Raw genomic sequence first — 23,178 nt, forward strand, 5'->3', positions numbered from 1 at the left:
CACCCTGGTCACTCTTGTCCCATCCATATGTCACAGGTGAGGAGGAAGAGACTAGCCCAGGCAGATATAGCAATGTGATAATTCACATTTTCACACTGGATAGGAAGAGAGTACATCCTTCCTATCTTCCAGTTAGAAATCGCCTTTCAGAGAGTTGAGGCCAGGATTTGAGTCTAGGCAGCTCAAGCCCAGAGCCCATGTTTTCAGTCACTTGACTGCGTCTGCTCTCACCTCTGGTAATGACCAGTACCTGCTGGCCTGCTCCTTCATAGCCAGACAATGCAGTGGAAGGGAAAAGAATAAATCCTGATGATGGTTTCTAATCTATATTCATCCTTTCACATCACCTGCTTTGTGCATATCCACCAAGCCTTTCTCTGATCTGTTTGTCTACTTGTCCATCCATCCCACTACCCATCCATTCATCTATCCATCCATCACTAAATAAGTCTCACAATTCATTTACTCATCTGCCTACCCATCTATCTATCTACCTACTGTCCTTACATCCATTTATCCATCCATTTATCCATCCATTTATCCATCCATCCATCCATCCATCCACTTATCCACCCATCCAACTATACGTAGATTCCTCTATCTATCTACCTATCTATCTATCTATCTATCTATCCATCCTTCTCACCCATATCCCATCCTCTTATCCATTTTCCCATCCATCTACCCACAGTCTATCCATCCATCCGTTCAACTACCCATCCAATCACCCATACATTCCTTTCTTCCTTCCTTCCTTCCTTCCTTCCTTCCTTCTTTTCCAACAGTCACTTTCTTGAGTCACTTTCTCTCTTTCTTGGCACAAGTGATCAGAGATGAATCATCTGTGGTCCTGCACACATCAGGCCTACAATACCCCATGAGGACAGAGAGCAGACATCTCCAGCTGCAGCATGGAGACTGGAGTGAGTGGGGCAACTTGGAGAGAATGGGCTGGGAAACAGATCTGGAAGCAGAGGCCATCCTAGTTTTAGGTGCCCGTTTTACCAGGTACTGGGCAGGTGACCTTAGGCAACGACTTCATTCTTGATACTTCCACTTCCTTGCCTATTTGATGGACTTAAGATGGAATCTGATACACAGAACTGTGCAGGGCTCAACTAGTATAAGCAAAGCGCCTCACCCAGCAGGCTGCACCCAGTGAGTGGGAGGACATGTCATCAGTTGGTGGTGGCCATTTCTATTTGCACCTGTCTAGAGAGGGACCCAGAGGTTTGTCCAGAGCCATGCTCCCCACCCTGCCACCCATAGAATCCTGGGGCACAAGTGTTAGTAAGAATTGATAAGAACAGGCTTGTCAAACAAAGGCAGACTTCACCCAATAAAGCTAGAAACAGGTGAAGAACTGCAGGACTCCTTGGAGCCTTTGCTATGCTCTTGTGGACTGCAGGGGAACTTCTGGCATTTCCCACACAGATTTAGCCATGGAACCCTCTTTCGAAGAATTTTCATTACAAGCTTGCTAATGGTCTGTGGAACCCACTTTGGGACATGCTGGCCTCCAACTCCCTCTGGGTGAATAATAGCTAGCACCCCCACGTACATCTCCAGAGATTCCCACCAGAGCTTGTGGGGTCCTCTTCTGGGGAGATGTGTGGAAGCCTGAGAGCATAGATGGGCCAGGTCTGTTAAGGACATAAAGTGGGAGTTAATTCCGTGTGGCCAACTCACAGTTGATTTGGGTCATGCCTTCACTTCCAGTTGTGTTTAATTTAGGCAAACAATAAAGAGCTGGTCCGCCTGGGATGTGTCCTGATGGTGCTCATCCACATTACAAAGAGAAGCGGGGGGGGGGAGAGATGGGGAGGTAACAAGAGAAGGAGGAAGAGAGAGAGAGAGAGAGAGAGAGAGAGAGAGAGAGAGAGAGAGAGAGAGAGAGAAATCCTTTGGACACATACCTGTCCCCTCAGAATTCCCTGCCCTGCTTACTCTTCATGATTCTTACGGCATCTCTGAGACTCAGTTTCCTTATCTATAAATTATTTATACACAAAGCTGCCATGGAGTGCTTCCATGATGAGCCTGTGGGATAAAAGAAATGGATGCAATGGACTCATGCAAGTTTTTTCATCCGGCACGTGTGTATATTCACAAACAAGCTCTCATGTATACATGTGTGGCTATTGTAGGTGTGTGCTGGCCTAGGAGGGTATGTAAGAGCTCTAGCCCTGGAGAGCATCCTGACTTAGAACCTGGGTGTGTCACTAGCTGTGTCCTGGAAAAGTTGCTTAACTTCTCCGTGCCTTGGTTTTCTCATCTTTAAAATAGGAGTCACACCAGCACCCACTGACGCCTCCCTGTTTCACACGCAAAATTCTCTGCCAGAACCCAGCACAGGGGCGGGTCCCCACACTCTTTACCTCATCAAGCAGTTGTTCCCAAACCTGCTAAGCCCACCTCTCGGAAACTAGTCTGCGAGAGTCAATGGTACCCTCTCCAGGATGAAAGCTAACTAGAAGCCCCTTCGTGAACCGCAGGGGCCACCCCTGGAGTGGGGCGGAGAAGGTTGCTTTGTGCGCTAGCACCCTCTGTCGGGAGAGCCCGTCTCAGCACCAAGGACAGAGGTCCAGGGCGGGCTGAATGCTGGGGGCAGGCAAATAGCAGCACCTTGGCTGCCTAGTGGCTTGTGGCGCCTACTGGACCAGAGCCCAAGGAAGAGGCGTGGCCCACTGTGACTCATGAGTCTGAGTACCAGGACAACAAAATGGAAATCTTGCCTCTGCCGGGCGGCAGATCCATTAGTAGACAGAAACTAAATTAAAAGCCCGTGGCTGCCCTGGGTGACTTTTCCTTTGCTAAGTCACCCCGTGCCTCCTGCTAACTGACTCTCTGCGCTTCGGAGTCGCCTTTCAGTGCAGCAGAAGAAAGGACTCCAGAGCTGTGCTTTATGGAGCTGGAGGGGCGGGGCTGTTGGCTGAGCTGGGAGGCGAGCTGTTGCTGTTATCATTACCATATGGTAATAGGCCTGCATTGGCAGCCTGGTCCCTTCTGGGGGAACCAACTCTGCACCTGGGCAAGATGCCTTTTCTTTGGTGGGCGCTGCTGAGCTTCACAGTCCTGGGCTGCTGAGGTTTGTGATCACAGCTTGCCACGGAGGACCAGCCTGAACTCAAAGATAAGGGACAAACCCCTGATCTTCTCCCATTCAACCTTCCATTCATTCTTCCATTCATCCAATACTTAGTGGAGACCTGCTATGTGTCACTGCTGAAGGTGACCAGTGCTTTTTACACAGGGTAATGTTCAAGGACAGTGTGGCTAGTCATTGACTTGGAAACGAAGGTGGGTCCACTGAGGGGTCCAAATTCCAGGTCTAAGATTCTCAGTAAAGACAGCACATTTCCTTGGTCTCAAACCTTTTCTCCTGGCTACCCTCCCCATAGATGCTGTTCTCAGAAGACTCCATGGAGGCAACTCCCTGGCCCTCTGAAACTTCCCAGGGCTCTATCCCAGCTGCTTGAGAGTGGGGCTGATGGGGAGCATCCCCCATGTAGGCAGGGGTTACAGACACTACTGCTCCTTTCATCCCCCAATGGCAGGGCAACCAGGAAGCCTTAGGCAGGCAACCTTCACTTGAGGAACTCTTGCCTGTCTTCCCCCACCTGGCTGCCTCCTAGTGCCGCTGGGTTCCGAGATCAGCAATGGTCACACAGCGGTGCATGCATTTCCTGTAAGCTCCAATGTAAGGTGTGTGTAAGCGGATATTTTGGCTTGGTGCTCCTCAGGCAGGGAGCCTCTCACTCAGAGGGTTTGGAAACCTGGGTAGCTTTTTCCTGAGGCAGAAGCAGAGAGGTGGAAGGGAGGGACTGGCAGGAGCAAATGAGCAAGGGTTGTGCTCTTCCAGTTGCTGGGTTAGGCCAGCAAGAGGATTTGGGAGAGATGCCCTCGAGCTCACCCTCAGCAGCTTGGAGATGAGGAGCCTTGGGGGAGGGGCGAGAGGGAGCAAAGAACAGCCAGAGGAAGGATAAAGGCCCAAGACTCCCGCGTTCAAGCCAGATCCAGCCCAATCAGGCTGGCAACCAATTAGTCTGATTCAAAAAAAAAAATACCCACGTAGGGACAAACTGTAATCAAACACCTATTTATAAGGGTTTATTACGATCATTATTATTATTTTACTGAGAGGATCATTCTAAAGCTTGTCAGGTGAACGTATGCGTTCAGATCTAAATAAATGCAAATCGCTCCTTCCCAAGGAGCAGAGGGGCTGGGCAAGTCTGAGTTGCAGTTGGGAGGCCACGTGCTGAGGCTGCAGAGGGCAAAGGAAGAGAGCAGGTCACTGGGGCATCCTGGCACCGTCCTTCCCAGTATCTGCCAAACCATTGTTCACTGCTCACCTCTCTCCCAAGGACCACAGCCAGTGGAATTGGCAGTGGACCCATTGCCCATCGGAGTAAACTGAGTAACAAATGGATGCAGCCGCCTAGCAGAGCTAGGGGAGTTGGGACTCCCCAGGAGAGCCTGGTATAATGAGCCCTGGGTCCTGGTTTTTTGGGTCCAGATTAACCCCCTGGTCCTACTGGTCATTCTGGATCTTGTCAGTCTAACTTCTGGTCCCTTGTGTAGCTTCACTCCCCGCCCAGCAAGAGCTAAGAGCACCTGGTTCCTCTTCATATGGTAGTAGACCCTAAGATAGTCGTACCTCTCTTGCCGGGTCCTGCCTGGATGCAGAATGCAGCTGCGCAGGGTGCGGGGGTGGATCCCTTATTTGTGGAACACTGAAGCCCCGAAGCCCCTAAGGAGGACATTCGTGGTGTCAAAGCCAGCCCTGAGAACCTACAGACCCCGCTCCCTCCTGTCTCGGGGGGAAAGCATCTCTCTCCTAGAGGGAGGGTGCTTACATCCATCTAGATCATGAAAGGGGACGTCTAGAGATACCGTCAGGTGGAGATGGTAGTGGGGGGGCGGGTTCGGGTGGAGCAAAGCGTGGTGTGTGTGTGTGTGTGTGTGTGTGTGTGTGTGTGTGTATAGGTGGATGCGGCTCACAAGCAAGCAGTTGTAATGTGATGGGGGGGGTATAGAGGGTAGGAGCCGAGGGGGAGGGGGCGAGTTCTCCTCTTTGCAATAAATCGGCTTAGCGGACGAGAGCCGAACAGCCCAGAACGGATTAAAGAAAAGTCTGTAGAATACAGCGGCGAGAGTGGCACGGGGGGCGGGGGCTGGGGGCGGGGCGGCGGAGAAGGAGGGAGAGGAGGGGGCTCGAGAAGAGCGAGCGCGGGGCACAGCGCAGCGGCGCCGGCAGAGCTTCGGCTCCAAACTCCGCCGCTGCAGCCACGGATCCGACTACTGCCGCCTTGGGCGCCGCGCGCAACCGACCAGCCGGGAGCAGCTGCACGACCCAGCTAGGTCCGGTGCAGCCCGGAGCAGTCCGTGCATCGCAGAGCAGCCCCGCGCAGTCGGTGCAGTCAGTGCATCTGGTGCAGTCGGAGCATCCTAGTGCAGCCCAGAGCAACCCGGTGGTGCAGCCCTTAACAACCCGGGGCAGCCCGATACAGCCCAGAGCAGACTCGGGCAGCCTGGCGGCCCGGCCGTGGTAGCATGGGAACGTCCCCGTGGCGCCCCGCGCTGCTCGTCACCGCCACGGCCGGCGGCCCGGGTCACAAGCGCGTCTGAGCCCATGGCGAGGGGACTCACAGCCGCCACCACGATCGCCGCCACCGCCGCCCCGGCCAGCTCTGCCAGCTCCTGGGCACCATGCGAGCTGCTCCAAGCCTCCGCCGCGTCGCTGCCTGCCTGCTGCTAGCCGCGATCCTGGACCTGGCGCGCGGTGAGTGTGCGGGCGCCCGCGGAATCCCGGGGCCAGGGGACGCGCGCGGGGACCGAGAAGGGCGCGGGCCCGGGTGGCTCTGCGAGTCTCGGGCAGCAGGCACAGTCCTGGAGTAGGGGCTTTTGTGCAGCGAAGCTTGACAAGAGAAGATGGGTCTTTCGGAGAAAGCCTTCGCGGGTCTGTGTCAGGGTGTGTGTGTGTGTGTGTGTGTGTGTGTGTGTGTGTGTGTGTCTTTGTTGCGTCTGTATGTGAGTGTCCGAGAATCAGTCGTGTGTGGAGAGGGCACGGGAGTACATTTAGATGTGCCTTGTGATGGTGTGTGGGTCTGTGTTTGTGAGGGGTATCGGAGAGTCTAAATCAGTTACGTGGAGGTGTGAGAGAGAAAGTCTGAGTGTTTGGGGGTGTGAACTCCTGCGTGTGGGTATGAAGTATGTGAGTGAGTGTCGCCGCATGTGTGAGCCTGTTAGGAGGAGGATTGTGAGGTGTGGCATTTCACGTGTACCCCGGGTGTGCTCGCTGGCCCCTGGAGAGCTATGTAAAAAGCTGGTGACTATATTTCTGTGATTTGCGGGGCAGGCGTGTGCCTGCCTACACGTGGAAGTATAGGACTTCAGGTCCTAGAAGCTTGTGGTCTGGGAGCAGGTGCTGTGTGTGGGAGCTTGGGGTTTCGGCTGTGCAGAGAACTCTGGCCACATCTGGGGCTGGATGGGGTCCAACGGCTCGGCTCGAGCAGTGTGTGTGTCCTGCATGGACTTGGCCCTAGACTGGGCTGAACCAAATGGAAGGGAACTTGAGCTCAAAGGGTTGCCCAGAGCCAGCAGTGCTGGGCAGTTTTGGGGTGCCCGGGTTGGGGTTGCCTGAGAGGAGGGGCATCCTGCCCAGCACTGCCCTCTGGTGGGTCTTAAACGATGTGGAAGCCAAACCTGACGACCTTTCCAGCAGGGAACAGGGACAGATGCCTGTCCAGCAGAGCAGAGGCAGGGCCAACCAAGAGTCATGGGTGGGGATTCCAAAGGGCCTAAGAGACAGATTCCCTTCCCCAAGTCAAGCCACAACCAGAGTAGGGCTCCCCGCCGTGGGTGGGGAGAGAGTATGTGAAGAGAAATCATTGTCTCCAGCCGAGCCTTGGCCTCTGTCCCATTTAGGCCATGGCCCTTGTCCCCCATACTGGGAAGGACCTATATGAGCTCTGAGATTGTCCTGAGAGGGGCGTGCCCCTGAAATAACCTACACTCTTCAACGCCCTCATTCTTTGGCGAGTCTTAGTCTATTGATGGGAGGATTTGAGTCTTGGAAGGTGGTCCTATAGGCAACGGGAGAGGGGCTGGTTTGACCCCAAGGTACTTTGTACCTCCTGTCCTCAATACCAGCAAAGATTTTCGGAAGCGTGTCACATCCCGCTGTAACTTTGGGAGTGAGGGCTCCCCCTTTTGGGATGCCTCTAGAAGGAAAGAGGGTATGTGGGAGGGTCCGGGTCCCAGCGCCACCGTGAAGGCGTGAAGGACTCTGTGGAAAAAGGCACTGGAGCCCTCACCTGGACGCTGGAGGGAGCGGGATTGGGGGTTGGGGACCTGACGGGAAGCACCCCTTTCCCTCAACCTGGGATGCGCATAGTGAAAAAAAGCAGGAAAGGGGATGGAAAGAACCGGGTGGGGATCCCCGACTGCGTCAGGACCCCACCCTGTGAGCTGGTGACTGAGCTGCGAGCCCTGGCTCTGGCTTGGCTGCGGAGAGCTATCCGGGCGCACTTGAGCCTCAGGTCGGCTCGCTAGCTAGCCTCTACCGGCTGCGGGGAGCGCTGACTCCCAGTACTCGGGTGAACGCGTGAAACCGGAACTCGCGGGTGGGAGCACACTTCGTTTCTCAGCTCTGCAAATCCAGATCTCTCGGATTCGAAACTTTGTGCTGAATGCAGGGACCCCGGGGCGACAGAAGCTCCTCCTCATGAGATCCTCCGGGAAAGATCCACTTTCCCTTTCTAGGCTAGGCCATTATTGGAGGCGGGATCGCGAAGAGAGTCCTCGCGAGGCGTGACCGGCGGGCTGTGCCGGAGGAGGGCGCATTTCCTACAGGCGGCCTCGATGCCCACTATCGGTGCACCTGGTGTAGCTTTTCGGAGCCACCTGCCAGGGGGATGCCTGGGAAGAGATGGGAGGGTAGATTCCAGGCAGCACACCCAGAAACACGCTGGCCCTCCCGGAAGACAAAGACCGTCATTATCGCGGGACGGGTACGACCAGTGTGGTGGCAGAGCAAAAAGGCTGAGTTGGAGAAGTACCTTCGCAATACTCTCCGGCCTCCAGCATCAGGCCCTTCCAAGGAGGCCTTGTTTCCCTGGGCTCCGACATCACCTAGGGACTCCCTGAAGTAGCCTGAACTGGGCAAAAGGAAACTGCACATTAAAGAGAGAATGTGCATCAGGCTGAGAAGGTGGAGGGAGAAATGAGGCTCTGGGCTTGCCTGGTTCAGCTCTGGAACATTCTCCACTGAAAGCAGTGGGCACTGGGCAGACCTAATTAGAGCTAAGAGGGTCCAGGCACCTGGCCTGCTGGAGTCCATGGGGGTTGGGCGGCTCTACAAGTTGGGCAGCTGGGTGTCATCAGGTGTGGTCTGAGGGCTGGCTCCATGTTCATAACTGTAGGGGCTGCCGTGCTGTGAGCAGGTATGCGGACTTAACACACTTAACACATAGTCCTCTTTCTGTTGTCCCCCCATCTCACCCCCTGCCGCGCGGGGACACTACACTCCTCTGCGTGTCTCTATCCACTGCTGGGGACTGAATGGGGGGGCCTGACCCAGACTGGCTATGGAACCCAAATCCACCATCCAGTCACCGTGGTCCCGCCCCTTCCACACTCAAGAACATTTTCGTGGGAGGTCGAATTACTGAATTACTATCAATGGGGGTTTCAGGCAGACTCGGGACAACTTTGACTTCTGAGCTCAATGAACTTTGTGACTTTCACCTCTAGCCCCCAAATCCCAGTGCCTTAAGGAGGGTGCTGTGCTTTTATGCTGACCTAGTTTGGTTTCGGCCAGTGCCCAGACCTGAAATTGTCTTTGTTCACAGTATGTATGTATGTATGTATGTATGTGTGTGTATGTATGTATGCATGTATGTATGTATATGTATGCATTTTGAAAATCCAAGACCACTCCTGTCCAGATATCCTAGCTGGAATCCAGTGGTAGTTTGATTTTGACTTTTCTACTTAATAGCCTCCATTGTAGTGATCTGTCCTCATTTCTGCCTCAAGATGGGTTCACAAACCTATTTTTACAGATTAGGAAACTGAGATTCCACTCTTCAAGATTAATCACAGACAGAAGCTTAGCTCCTTCCAGTTCCCTCTTGGCCCTGCCCCAGACTCTCTTTCCACTGTTCCCTCTGGCAGCAGAGATTTCCAGTGGGCAGGGTGTGCCAGCCAAGGCCGTGTGGGGTGGGGGGATAAGTGGTCGGGGTGGGGGGGACCACACTCTCAAGGATGCCTCTCTGCCTGGGTCCCCTGACTCTTCAGAAGATGGATCACTCATACACTTGTGTCTCACTCTACTCTGGCAAGTCTGGCAGAGAGGAAAGGAGGTGATGGGGTTTAGGGGAATGTTCTGGTTTGTAGCCATCCAGGACTTCAGCTGCAGAGGTCAGTCATGAGGAGATGGGAGGCCAGTGGTTCTGCTCACTGGTTCTAAGGATCCTAAGAGTTCTTGATCTGGGTGACCAGCAGCCTGTCTTTCCTTTCTGTCCCTCTGATACTCCCTAGCCCAACAAACACTCATTTGTACACTCAGCCCATGAATATTGTGTGCAGAATGGTGCTGTGGACCTGACCAAGCAGGGAAGCAGCCGCCATAATGAGGCTTACATCTCCGTGGGAGGTGGAGTCTTTGCTTAGTGGAGGGAAGGACTGTGAGAGCTCCAGCCATGTGCTTTTTCTTTCACATTTCCTTTAAGTCATATACTCCCTCTGAGGCATAAAGTTAGTCCCAGTTTTGCAGAGGAGGAAACCTAGGTTCAGGGGAGTTAAGTGACTTTGCCAAGGTCACCCAGTCAGTAAGGGGTGAGCAGGGGCCATCACTGGGCTGTCTGCTTCCCAGCCTGGGCTCTTTGACCTCGGGAGATTGATGCTCCCTACTTCCCTGGGACTCAGGTTTGTCTGCATGTTTCACCCTTCACCAAACTCAAGGTGAAAGAGAACTATTCAGTATATTCATCTGCACAGATGGGAGAGGGCGTGTCACTGGTAGACACTGTCATCATTAAGAAAATCAGTGGGCATCTGCCGGGGACAGGGTATACCTGCAAAGAGACCAACAAACATGACCTCATCCCAATGTGTGTGTGCATGGAGGGGGCATGTTTCTGAAGAGATGAACCTCTCTCTTTTCTTTCCCAACCCTTCTTTCCTCCCTACCCTCCCTTCCTTCCTGTACTTTTTCCTCCCTCCCCTCTTCTTCCCCCTCCCTTCCCTTCTAAATTCTTCCCTTTCCTTTCCCACTCTCTTTGCTCCCCTCCCCTGCCCTCCTTTCCTCCTGTTTTGTACCCTCTCTCTTCCCTTCTTTCCTTCCCTCCCCAGCTCCTTTACCTCCTCCCCCCCACTCACCCCTCCCTTTAAAACAACAGACAAGCTGAGAATCTTTTCATCAGTGGAGATTTGGAGTTTCTGCCAGGTCTGAAGCAGTCCCCACACCGCTGCACTGTTGTCCTTAAGGCAGATGTGGCCCCTTGGAGTCTGTGCTGAAGGTGCCGGATATTCCATTTGAACCACAGGCAGTGAAGAGTATGGTGTCACCCCTAGCAGATGTCCATTCTTAAGAATAAGTTTCAGGTATAAACAGGGTGGCAAGGTCCCGCTGTATGTTTCCAGTGGATCAGAGGCAAGAGGGGGGCCTGATGGCTGGTCAAGGCTCCTCAGAAGGAGCTCCTGGACGCAAAGTGAGGGACTGGAGGTAGTCGCTGTGCAGCCCAGGGTCTTAGCCCGAGAAGGAATCTGTGTTGGCATCTCTGCCAGCCTCTCTCACCTTCTAGTCACACAGATCTGCTCTGGGTTTAATTTAGAATCATTTACAAACTACATGCCATTAAGTGAGCGGAGCCCTCCTGGTGGCATGACTCCAGCCAGAGCTTCTCCCCCTGGCACTCGTGTGTCTTCGGGGAAGAACTGGCCTCAGCTATAGGCAGGTGTGGCCCTCAGGTCAGGCCTCCCCGAGACAAGATCATCAGATAGAACCAGAACACTCTGTGAAACGAAGAAGGTAGAGAACCGCTTAGATGGCTCCTCTTGCCAATGAAGCCCTCAGAAGTTACCCTCTGTCATTTCCCAGACCCTGGTGTTGGTGAGGCTTGCCTCCCTCTCAGGAAGAGAGCTGAGATGGAGCCACTTACAGTGCAGAGGCATTTGAGATCCTGAGGGTTCCAGTGTGTGTGTGGGTCCCCTGTGTTCTTAGCACATTCAGCTCAAGAGGGAGGTGTTGGGTGGGAATCTCCCCAGTCTCCTCCTCACCCCCTCTGGAACTGGAACCCTCTAGAGGTGGTGTCAACTTCCTGAAAAGAACAGCCCTGGATCCTATATATGGCTCTCAGTAACACTGGGAAGACCATGTGGTCCACTGGCTAGAGGTGGCTGGTCCCATCTCTATGTTCTGCCTTTCCCTGGAGGCCAGAGCCTTACTGAGTGCCATCTGAGACCCACATTGTCACCTCTGCTGAGTGAGATGGGGGACTTGTTTGTTTCTGCTCATTATTGCAACTTCCCCTAACACATAGTGATGCTCAGAACTGGGCTATTTGGATCAATAAGTCACTTTTAACCTTTCAACTCATATGCCCCTGCTTAGAGGAGCCAGTAGGCAGTTTCCTGCTTCTACAGACAGCACATGACAAGGTTTATAGCATGTGAGATTTAGTCTGGATAGATAAGAGAGCTGCCTGGCCGGGAAAGCCTTCTGCTCTTGGAACAAGTCTCTCTTGCAGAAGACTGGCAGATCATCAGAGTGGTCGCTGGATGAATGAATGATGTTTTCCAGTGCCTGACGCTCAGACAGACACCGGTCCTGGCTTGTCTCCTGATGCTGCTCTGTCCACCACTGGCGGAAGTGTGAGAATGTGCCTCCTGTCCAGCTTTGTGCATCGTCAGGACACGGTCACTCTGGCCGGTGTCTGGACAGACCAGTCAATGGTAGAAGATGGCGGGCGGAGCCAGTGTGCTCCCCAGGAGCGGGGAGGGCACTGCCTTTGGCTGGTGCCAGATGTTGGAGATGAAAAGAAAGGAGAAAGGGGGTGGAAAGCATTTGTTGAACAGTGACTACACCAGACAGATGTACCCGCAGTTTGTGTTACACCCTCCTGGAACCCCTATTTGTGAGACAATATCTCCATTTTGCAGATTAGGCTATGAGACTTGGTAGCTCCTGTGGCTGGTCCAAGGCCACCCTGCAGTGAGGGGGGGCAGCTCTTCCAGGCCTCTCTCTGCCTGGCCCTCCTCAGCCCTGAGGGTTTCCTGTTACTAATTTGCCACTGACTGTGGGGGGGGGCATTTTGATATCCCTGAAAGGGTCAGTGCCACCACAAGGGCTCCAGAAGAACCTGCTAGAAAACATTGGGCAGGACACCTAGGCCTGCTGGGTCTACCTCCTTCTCATCCCTATGGCCCAGTACCCCGTGCTCATGAGTTACAGTCCTCACTTGAACTGGGGTCAGAGAAGGCCACTGCCTGGCACAGTGTTCCTGGACTTGTCCCTGCCCACCTCAGTCTTAGCTGTTTTGTCTTTTAAGGGGCAAGAGCAGGAGACTGGGGGCGTGGCTCCATTGTTAGAGCGCTGGCTTACCACGCACAAGGCCCTGGAATGGTGACACACACCAGGAATTGTGACACCTGCCTGCAACCTTATCCTAGAGACAGGGGTGGGGGGAATCAAGAGCTCAAGGTCATTCTTAGTTATGTAGTTTGAGGCCAGTGAGGGCTACCTGAGACCCTGTCTCACATAAATAAATGTAAATAAGTAAAAAGCAAGGGCTGGAAGATGGAGGGAGATTTTCCATGACACACTCCTGGTGCAATGGGGCCTGGGGTTGTGGTCTGGAAGTTTCTGGCAGGCTACGAGGGCTCACCCATCCTTGGCTTGTCACCACTGCAGGCTGACTTTGCATCCACTAATAACGGCCACCTCAGACCTAACGTGACCCTCATGAAAGATCCCCAGGGTGTGGACACCTATCTACACAGGACCTCTCGGCTTAAAAACAGTTGTCAGAGAGAGTGAATCATTAAACAGGCGGCAGAAATGGGGCCCGGTGGTGAGAGGGCTGGCCGAGGAAGGCTGTGTGGACAGGGACACAGTAAGCCTTTGTTTACTTCTTGGTCCAGAGTCCCAAAGTCGCAGTCACACAGCTTTGAATGGCTACAAATATGACACAACATCATGAGCTAAGTCAAAGCCTTAAGGTGTGTGTGTGCATGTGTGTGTGTGTGTGTGTGCATATGTGTGTATGTGTGTGCATGTGTGTGTGCATGTGTGTGTATGTGTGTGCATGTGTGTGTATGTGTGTGTATGTGTATGTGTATTGTTTATGTGTGTATGTGTATGTATGTATGTGTGTATATGTATTGTTTATGTGTGTATGTGTGTATGTGTGTATATGTGTATTGTTTATGTGTGTGTATGTGTGTGTGTATGTGTGCATGTGTGTATGTGTGTATATGTGTATTGTTTATGTGTGTATGTATGTATGTGTGTGTATGTGTATTGTTAATGTGTGTACGTGTGTGTGCATGTGTGTGTATGTGGGGGGATGTGTGTGTATGTGCGTATGTGTGGGTGGGTGTGTATGTGTGTGCATGTGTGGGTGTGGGTGTATATGTGTGTGTGTATATGTGTGGTTTTATTACACTGTCTTTCACTGTCAAGAGGTTTGATACCCCTGATAGTGCAGAAGGGGTCCAAGAACAAAATTATACCACTGAGCCAAAAGGAGTGGCCAGAGACCAGACTGGCACTGGACAGACTGTGGATGGGCAGCAGGGGGAGGTTGCTGCTACTCAGGCCCAGGATTTGGTTTCCTCTTGGAGCCTGGGAGCCAAAGTGAGTTAGACCCTGTAAATGGGAGCTCTCTGGAACTTCTCTGGGTGATGAATGGTTGTGGGGCTGCCAGGGCTGAGGTAGCCTTTAGGAAGATACGCTGCCCTTTTGGGGACTGTCCATGGCTGCCAAGGTCCTGACTGGGCCTTCTAGGACTGCACAGTCTAGGCCACAGCCAAGACTGATGGGAGAGGGTGCTATCTTTGGAGAAACTTCTAGCCTTCAGCAGGCATCTGACCTGTCATGTTTTGTCTCCAACATGTGTCCCGTTTATGAGCTCGAGGCCGCAGTCACTGCTCCTGGTCTTGGTTTCCCCAAAGGCACAAGTTGTGTAAGGCTGATGGGACAGGCTTGCCAGGGGAGGCGAGGATGTCTTGGTGCCTGGTGTAGATCGGATACACGAGATGTGACTGTGCATCCGATCTACAACTCCTGGCTCTCAGAAAGTGGTGGAACCCCTGTCCAGGGCCCAGCCAGGTTGACACAGTGCAGAACCATGGTGGCATTGCAAAGAACCTCCAGAGTTCCAAACTCTTAGAACAGCAGAGTATTGGAGTCGGAGGGGAGAGAAGCGATCTCCTCCTCTTCCTCCAGTAGTTTGATCATTTTCCTATGTCAGCACTCGGGGCCTTGTGTGTGATAGGCACAGTGACCTTCCGAGCCACACCACAGACAGCTTTTTTTTTTTTTTTATGGACTCCCTCAATGTAGCCCTGTTTGTCCTGAAACTTTTTAGGTAGACCAGGCTGGACTCAGACTCACAGAGATCCTCCTGCCTCTGCCTCCTACATGCTGGGATTGAAGGCATGTGCCACCACCACCCAGCACTTCTTATTTTTGATACTGGGGTTTGGTAAATTGACCACGCTGGCTTTGAACTTGCATAATCCTCCTGCCTCAGCCTCTCAACAATCCAGACCTCAGGCTTGTGCGCCTGACCTGGCTTGTCCTCCCTGTTACTAAGACACGCTTAGAAGCAAGGGATGAGAAGGACGCTCTCCTAAGCACAGGAGTAATGCAGGGGACATGTTCCAGCTTCCCATCCCTGAATTGACAAGTGAGAAGATTTCCGGGGTCCTCTAGTGCCTGGTGGAGACTTGGCAGCAGTCCAAGTCTGCTGGGGGCAGCCCCCAGCCTCATAAATCACAGGAGCCGCCAGGGAGTGGGGCAGCTGAGCCGCTGGGTTCCTTTACCAAGCAGTCCCCTTTGCCTTTTTGTTTCTGTTACTGCAGAGGCTCCCCTGATGGCCTTGTTTGTCACTACTTGTGGGCTCTCCCATTATCTCAGCAGCCCCCGAGCTGTCCTTCCGGCTTGCTCACACCCCACCTGAAAGGAAGGTGTCCATTGGGACTGCCCTGACATTTTGCTGGGTTGGATGGGCAGTGCGGAGACTCTGGGGGCACAAAGGCCAGGCTGGGGGTAGGCAGGGGACTGGGAACCCCGTTTGTAGTTGGCACTCATGGTTCGTTGTCTGATACAGCCTGGCTGGTATTTCATCAAGCAGAAATTCAAGGTATGTGATAGCCAGAGGCCAGGTGCCTGGCTCCAGGGAGCAGGTGAACAGCTGCTAATGGTCACGGGGCACCTACTGTCTCCGCAGGGGCGGAAGAAGCACTGTGGGGCGACCATGATGGCCACTTCACAAAGACCTCTTTGTTCTCTCCTGCTGTCGAGAAGTGGGCCGCTGCTTGCTGGGAGGGGAAGCGGTGTGTCTGGCCGGGGGTGGGGGTCTGGGGCCTGCCGCCGGACTGAGGAGCTTGAGGTGGGCTAAGGTAGAGGCAAGGAGGTGTGGAGGATCCTGAGGCTGGTACTGTCTGAGTGGGTGGGGTTAGTGGCTTCCAGGATAGCCAGGGCTGCAGGGCGTGGCTTCTTGGCTCAGGAGCCAGCTAGGTCCTCCCTGGTCCTCCCTCTTTCTCCTTCCATCCTCCCTTCCTCTGCCCTTTTGTGCAGCAGGTGAAGGTTGTATGGCTCCTGGACCAGGCACCATGTTGGGTTCTAGAAATCCGAAGGACGAATGAACTAATTCTGGCCTTCATAGGACTTAGAGTCTAGGGCCACAGCCGTTGACTGTCAAGGCTGTGGGGCCAGGGAGATGGCTTGGTGGGTAGAGTGCTTTCATGGGATCCCTAGAACCCATGAAAAATCCAGGCATGGCGCACACCTATAACCCCAGGGCTGGAGGGAGGAAGGACGGAGACAGGTGGGTCCTGGGAGCTGGATGACCTGACAGTCTAGACAAAGGAGGGCCACCAGGACCTGTGAGGACCTGCGTCTCGAGAAGCAACTGAAGAAAGACATTTCTTCAGCTGAGGTCCAGCATCAGCTCACACCTCCACATACACCTACATGGGGTGGGGGTGGGGGTACACCTGTACACACATAAATACACATACACATATACACACACAATGCACGTGAATACATACATGCAAATATACACACACATAAGCGCATCATGCAAACATACATATGCACACACATACAAACTCACATACACCCACATACAAAGATAAACACTAAGCAAAGTTTCTCAGTGTCCCTTAGACTGAGTCAACAAGGTTCAGATCCAGTGACCACACAAGCCGCTTGGCATGGGGGCTGGTGGCTGATGGTCTCTGCCTCAGCAGGTCCCACTGACGGATTGGTCTGTGCCATATTCCTTTAAGATGGAGAAAGGTGTTGCCACAACAAGTGGGGCGGGGGTGGGTGGGTGCTCTTGTATCTTTTCTTTTTCCAGCTGTCCTCAGGGGATGCCACCCATCTGGAAATCTCTGCCCCCACCTGCTAGCCTCCCTGTTGAACTAAAAGATAATGAGCTGGAGGCTAGCCTGAGCTACGTAGCAGGTACCAGGCTAGCCTAGGCTACATAACAGGGCCCTGTGGAAGGCAGAGTTCCATCACTGGGGCTGTCAGCCTTCCATAAGCGAGAGGGAGCAAGATGCCTCACGTGCCAGTCTGGCTCTCTTTGTCATTGGTTTCTTGGTCTATTTAAAGCAACTGGTGTTGGCTTGCCATTTGGGGCCATGATTTAAATTCTCGCTCTCTCTTTCTTTAAAGTGGCTTTATCTAAGTAAATAACAAGGGGAGTTAAAGAAAAATGTTAAGTGCAATTCAGAGCAGGTGGCACGGATCAGGTGGTCTGCGGAGGGGGTGGGGAATGTGAGTGTGAGCCACTGGGTGGGGCGGGAGCCTTCGATAGACAAGGAATGGGCTGAGGCTTCAGGGGCACCGCCTGCAGGATCTGTGAGTGCTCAAGGTGACATAGGGGACCCAGGGGAGGGGCCCTCTTAGGGCTGTTTGTGCAGGGATTGGGTCCCCAGTAGCCTGGGGAACTGTGAAGACCAGGAAGCAGTAGGCATAGAAGCTGCCTGAGGGCATGGTGGCCTGGGCAGAAGGGACTTGTCAGGGACCTAAAGAGGGGAAAATGCCCAGAAGTCCGCTGTTGGTGCCCACTGAGCAACAGTTGGAAGTCCTAGGTCAGCCTCTGAGGCGCTTGGCACACAGCCAAAGCAGAGTGGGCTTTACTGCCAGCATGAGAGAAGCATCTACTCCCGTCAAGCCTCAGTTTCCCCATTTGTCAGGGGAGGATGTGCTCTGTGGTAGCCTGGTGTGATGGTGGTGGAGATGTAGGCAGAGCTTGGTAAGCTAACTATACGCTCACAGTGTCACAGTGACAGGGCCCGTGACAGGTTTCCCCTGGCTTCTCTAGTTCACCGCAGTGTGTCAGTGTGCATGGGGTGTGCCAGCTTCCACACTGGGCTGTGACCGCCTCGGCTATGTGTTCTTCCAACTCTGGGCCTCCCTAATCCCCGGCCGTCTCTCTGATGGATGACTTCACCTCAGGGTGCACTGATTCGTCATTCCCGGTCTATTTTCCACTCTGTTTCCCACGGAGATGTCCTTTCTTCTTAGATCCATTCTGATCATCTTTCCTCACATCCCCACTGGCTCTTGCCGTGTGGCACCCAAGCCACATCCATCACCAACAGGCTCCAACCTCACTACTCCAAGCAGGTACTCCCCAGTGGCTACTCTGCCTCACAGACGCAGGTAAGGGGAGGATGCCTGTGAGTGAGCCTCATGGGGGTGGGGTGCGTAGTCTTCCTCTACTTTAAGTTTTTATTTAGAGTGCTAACAGTAGGGAGAAGCTGGCCCCAAAGTCTGAGAACATCCCTAGTCTCATCCCTAGCCCACCCACTTCCCTGCTCCAGCTCTTTCCTCCTGACCGGCAACTTCCCCGGCCCCGGCCCCTCCCCCATCTACCTGAAGGTTCAAATTGACTTTGATGCCGACTAATTTTGCCAGTTGAAATTCAGGAGAGACTGGTGCACACGGTGCTCGACGAAAATTCGCTGTGACAAATGCCAGCAACAATTTCTTCTCTGGCACCATCTCTGAAGTGCTGGGGGCAAGACAGAACTCCCCTGCCTCAAGCTGACTTATGGCCTTCCATGCAGCTAGCCCTGCCCTTGGCTCTGCTTCTGATCCAGACCTTTTCTCCCCCCCACCGCGCCACGTCCCTCCCCTCCCACCCCTCCCAGCTGGCTTTGTGTCCTGAGCCTTCAGGACGTCTGGCGCCACTTTGGGGAGCAGGTGATAGTCCCACACTTATTACTTTCTCTGTGTACCAGACTGTTCAAATTGTTTGAATAAGGACCACTCTGTGTTCTGTGTCTGGTCTCTGTCCACGCTCCTAGGGCAGGGAGCTAGGTCATCCAAGAATTCCATTTCGCCTAATAGTGAGTGCTGGTGGGTGCGCTCCTCCTTGCACTCAGATGAGCTATCAACCCAAGTCCCCTTTCTGTGACCTTTGTCCTTGGACATCCTGCCCTTACTGTTCCCATGATGGCTCTCTGAAAGTCAAGCTGAAATGGTTCCATTTGTCTTGCGCAGAGCGTAGTGTATGACTTACGATACTGACTGAATGCCTAGTGGTTTATAGTCAAACACTTGTGTGGCTCGTTCTCCAAGACACAGCTCCTAATTGACCTCAAGGTGGCTGCAGGGACCTCGAGAAGGACTGGTTTGGTGGGAAGTCTCCCCAGTCTAGGGGTCTTGAGCCTCAGGAGCTGATGTCTGGGAGACATCCCGCTTCCATTAACCCTCTCATCCACTCTCCTGAAGTGCTGAAGGATGGAATCTTCCACAGCAGTGTGTGTGGAAGACTAGCCCACTTGTGTCCACGAGGGCTCCTAAAGACCCAGCGGGTGCTTCCCTCAGCTGCAGGGACCCACATTTTACAGAAGGAAAAACTGACTCAGAGAGGTTAAGCCACTTGCTCAAGATACCGCAGTCCTGAGATGAAACATCACCCCCTGTAGGACCCTTCTCAAGAGTAGATACAAGGGACCCTGCAATTGCCATGCATGCCTGGAGCGCAGACCTGTCCGGTCTGTAAGCATCAGCTCTGGGTTGGACCCTGTCCTCCAGGTGGGGCTAAAGTTAATTAAGATCATTGTCCTCAAGTGGACACAGACTCACAAATCAATGATTACTATTAGAAAGTCTAAAATGGGGAGAGCCACCAAGTCCACGGAGGACACAGGCTGGGGAATCACTAATCTACGTCTAAGCCAAAGATAACTAGAGAGGGCCACACATGACCGGGTCTTGAAGATTGTTTAGAAGTTTACATGGAAAACATAGGAGCTGCAAAAAACGGAGAACTTTGTCTACACAGAGCCTGGGGCGCCTGGAGTTCCGGGAGGCAGAGAGAGAAATGGGGTGGGGTGTGACACACCGCAGGTCCCAGACAGCGTCAGTGGCAGTCAGCGAGACCAGCTATGAGGTGGTTTCCCTGGTGTGAACTGCAAGTCCCTGGTGTCAATGTGACAGGACCTGGAGTCACCTAGGAGACCAGTCCCCAGGCATCTGTGAGGGGTCATCTAGGCTAGGTCAACCTTCAGCCTAACAGCAGGGGACTGCCTTGATTAGGTAATTAAGATGGGAAGACACACTTACACCTGGGGTCCTGGGTAGAACAAGAAGCAGAAAGTGAATTGAGCACCAGCCTTCATCATGTCCCTGCTTGGTCACATGACTGTGGATGCCATGTGACCAGTTGCCTCACACCTTGCCACCATGACTTCCCCATCATGATGGACTGCGTCCTTAAACTGTAAAACCAAATAAATCTTTCCCTCTTAATTGCTTTTGTCTGGGTGTTTTAATCACAGCAGCGGGACAGGGGACTAAGATGCAGCTGCATCCGCAGCTCCATCCTGGGACTCATGAGAGGATCTTCCCACTGAATAGTCCTCTGGGACCAATGGTTGCCAGTACTCTGTCACCCGTGTGTACCAGGGGATAGTTCTGGACTCACAGTCCAAGATGAGACTGCCCAGGCCCAGGTTCACTGCAAGTGGAACCAACAGCAAATGTCCTCTGAGCATCCTCTGTGTGCCCAGCACTGTGTCTGTTCTCGGCTGGTTGAAATCACTCCCATAGCATCTTCCTAACAGGCACCTGCTAGTATGGAATCTTCATTTATTTTTACAAAAGAAACTGCAGCCCCAGAGATGTTAAGTCACTTTCTCAAGGTAGCATGACTAGTGCGTGGTCCTGTTTTCTGCCTGCTTGTCTCTCTGTTCACTTGGTTTAACCTGATCTTTGCTAGCCTTCCATCCAGACTTCATGTAGCTCTTGGTGGAGCGCTGGGGCTCCAGGATCTTATGGCTGGGCCTCTGGGAAGGTCGCAGGGCCTGCCCTTCTGTGCATCTCCATCAGTGAGAGATGTTCCCTGTGCACTGTTGTCTCTGGCCTCGTGATTATTACTTCTTTATAGGACATGGCTAACAGATTCCTGTAGAAAGCATGAAACCCAGGTCTCTAAACTTTAAAGGATTTTACTTAATCAGCATTGTTTTTCACAGAAACGAGTCATCGAGGCAGGGTGTGTGGTTATATCTAGTGTGTCATATGAAGCTGAGAAGACAGGTAGGGTGGGGTTGGGAAGGTGTGTGGTTGACAAGGGAGGCAGGGTCTGTGGTGATGGGTGACAGCACACAGGCTCTACAGACAACTCTTCCTCCTCCTAGAACCCCAGAGAGCATGACTTCAAGGAAACCCATTGTTTCGTGTTGAGGAAGAAGCGGAGGAGGGGTTGCATACAAGGAGGGCCACTAGGGACACACAAAACTAGACAGAAAGGTCTGCCTTTCCATACTGAGCTGCCCTAGGACTTTGATTTTTGTACATGCCAAACCCTCTGTTCAAACCCACAACCTTTGCACTGAGTCCTTCTCATGTGATAAGAGTCTTCTCTGAGTCATCACTTCATTCATTCATTCATTCAATATTTGAGGGTCACCTGCCATGCTCACATGCTCCACACTGTGGAGCCCAATAATGCCTTATGACTCATCTTCAGGCCCTCTTCTATACCCTAGCATGCACCCTGGAATGATTCAGTAATCTGCAAAGTTTGGGGAGTTGGTGTGTGTCTGCTCACCAGGAGCGTAGGACCTTCACACCAGAGACACCCAGAGGTATGGTTGGGTTCATTAGACCTTCAAATCCAGTCAAGCAAGCAAGGATGGGAGAATCCTAGCTTCTGTGCTCTATTCGTCTGCCTGCCCGTAGATCCATTTATCCACTTGTGTATTGTATCCATCTGTCCATCTTACCATACATTCATCCAAGCATTCACCCATATATGCATGCATGCATACATGCATCCATCCATCCATCCATCCATCCATCCATCCATCCATCCACCTCTTACTCATTCTCTCATCCACTCATATCTACGTACCCCATCCACCCATCTTTTAATTCATCTATATTTTCATACATACGTACACACACCCATTATCCATTCTCCCACCCATCCATCTATCATGTACCTATCTATACTCTTATTCATCTGTCTTCCCATTCATCTACCCATCCTTTCATCCATCTATGCATCCATCCATCCACCTGCCCACCTATCTTTCTATTCATGCATCTATCTACACTCTTATCCATCCATCCATCCATCCATCCATCCACCCACCCATCTTTCTCCAACAAGCATTTACTGACTTCCCACCGTATTGCAAATGGCACAACAGGCACTGGACATGTGGGGAATGAGACTAAGGTAGAGGCTTTCCTCTTGAGCTGTCTCTTTAAGGGCAATACTAGAGAGGAAAGGTCTCCATGAGTGGGGAGAGGTACCCTACTAGTAGCAAGAAGGTTAGAAGGAGTAATGGCCACATGTGGGGTTCAGTGGGGGGAGGGTCCTGACTGCTGCACATCTACTAAGCTTCAGGTGCTGGAGCTGCAAACAAGAGCAACACCCCGGTCATCTTGGCAGGACCATATGGCTGGAGGCTGGGCTTGGAGTTTACAGGGACTCAGATGGGGCCTTGAGAGGGCCTTGGAAAGCAGGAAGGGGTAGCCAGTACTTGACTGGCTCAGAGTTTCCAGACTGTGCTTCTGGGAACCCCAAGTTTCCCACTGGGTACCATGGTACCAATTGGGAGGTGGCACAGGGGTCATGATGGCAGCTTGGTACATGGATCAGGATGGTGGCTTACGGGCAGCTCATTCCTGATGGGAATTTCTTTCCTGCATGGGGAAGTAGCAAAGCTGGGCAAAGCCTTCAGGGATGAAGACAGGAGAATGAGGGGAGGTCTCAGCCTCAGGGTGCCAGGTCTGGGATCCTCTCTCAGCACTTCTGTATGAGGACAGTAGGGCTTAGGGAGCTATGAGTTGTCCTGGTCCACTTAGATTCTTCCCACCTCCCATACAGTATCATGTGGGTTGCTGTGGAGACACCCCTCTCTATCTTCACACCCCTCCCTAAGACACACACCCCTGTGCCCCGCCTTCTTCACTGCCAGCCAACAGCTCTGCCTCACCTCATGGGAGCCTTGAATTAGCAGAAATGTTCTAGGATCCCACGCTTCATTGTGTTTTATTAAGAGCACCAGAGCTGGTTCTGGCTGGCACAGCTGCTGGCCGTTCCCACCCTCCTCTCTGAGCAGGGCCTGAGCCACATGTTACGGGCTGCTGTGAGGAGGGAACCCTGCAGATGCACACAGACTCTGGGATTTAGAGAGAGAGCCCTGCGAGGTGTTCACACATCTAACGCATCTGGTCTTGTAGTAGCCATTTGGAGGATGGGCTCAGAGAGACCGAAGGCCCAAACCAGAGTCACACAGCACAAGGAACATGCCCCTAGTCTTTAGTTTATGACCCTTCCTTCGGGCTCTCTGCAAATCCAAGACCAGACCAGTGTCCTGTCCCAAGAGGAGTTACTCTCTGTCCCCTAATGACTGCAGGGATGATTGGTGCCCACCCAGCGACGTGTGAGTTTGCGCTTGGGACCC

At 52.9% G+C, this 23,178-nt stretch overlaps 1 protein-coding gene across 1 annotated transcript in view; it reads left to right on the plus strand.

Annotated features, from left to right (window-relative positions):
- Positions 1–5,239: 5,239 nt before the first annotated feature.
- Positions 5,240–23,178, plus strand: part of Igsf21 (immunoglobin superfamily member 21) — a 223,448-nt gene continuing 205,509 nt past the window's right edge. Inside the window, exon 1 of the mRNA XM_085690366.2 lies at positions 5,240–5,785. Within this exon, the coding sequence (XP_085546492.1) occupies positions 5,713–5,785 (73 nt within the window). The 5' untranslated portion in view covers positions 5,240–5,712. The remainder of the gene's footprint in view (positions 5,786–23,178) is intronic.

Source organism: Myodes glareolus, chromosome 6, assembly GCF_982192425.1.
Source record: "Myodes glareolus chromosome 6, mMyoGla1.1, whole genome shotgun sequence".
In the NCBI taxonomy this organism is placed as follows: Eukaryota; Metazoa; Chordata; class Mammalia; order Rodentia; family Cricetidae; genus Myodes; species Myodes glareolus.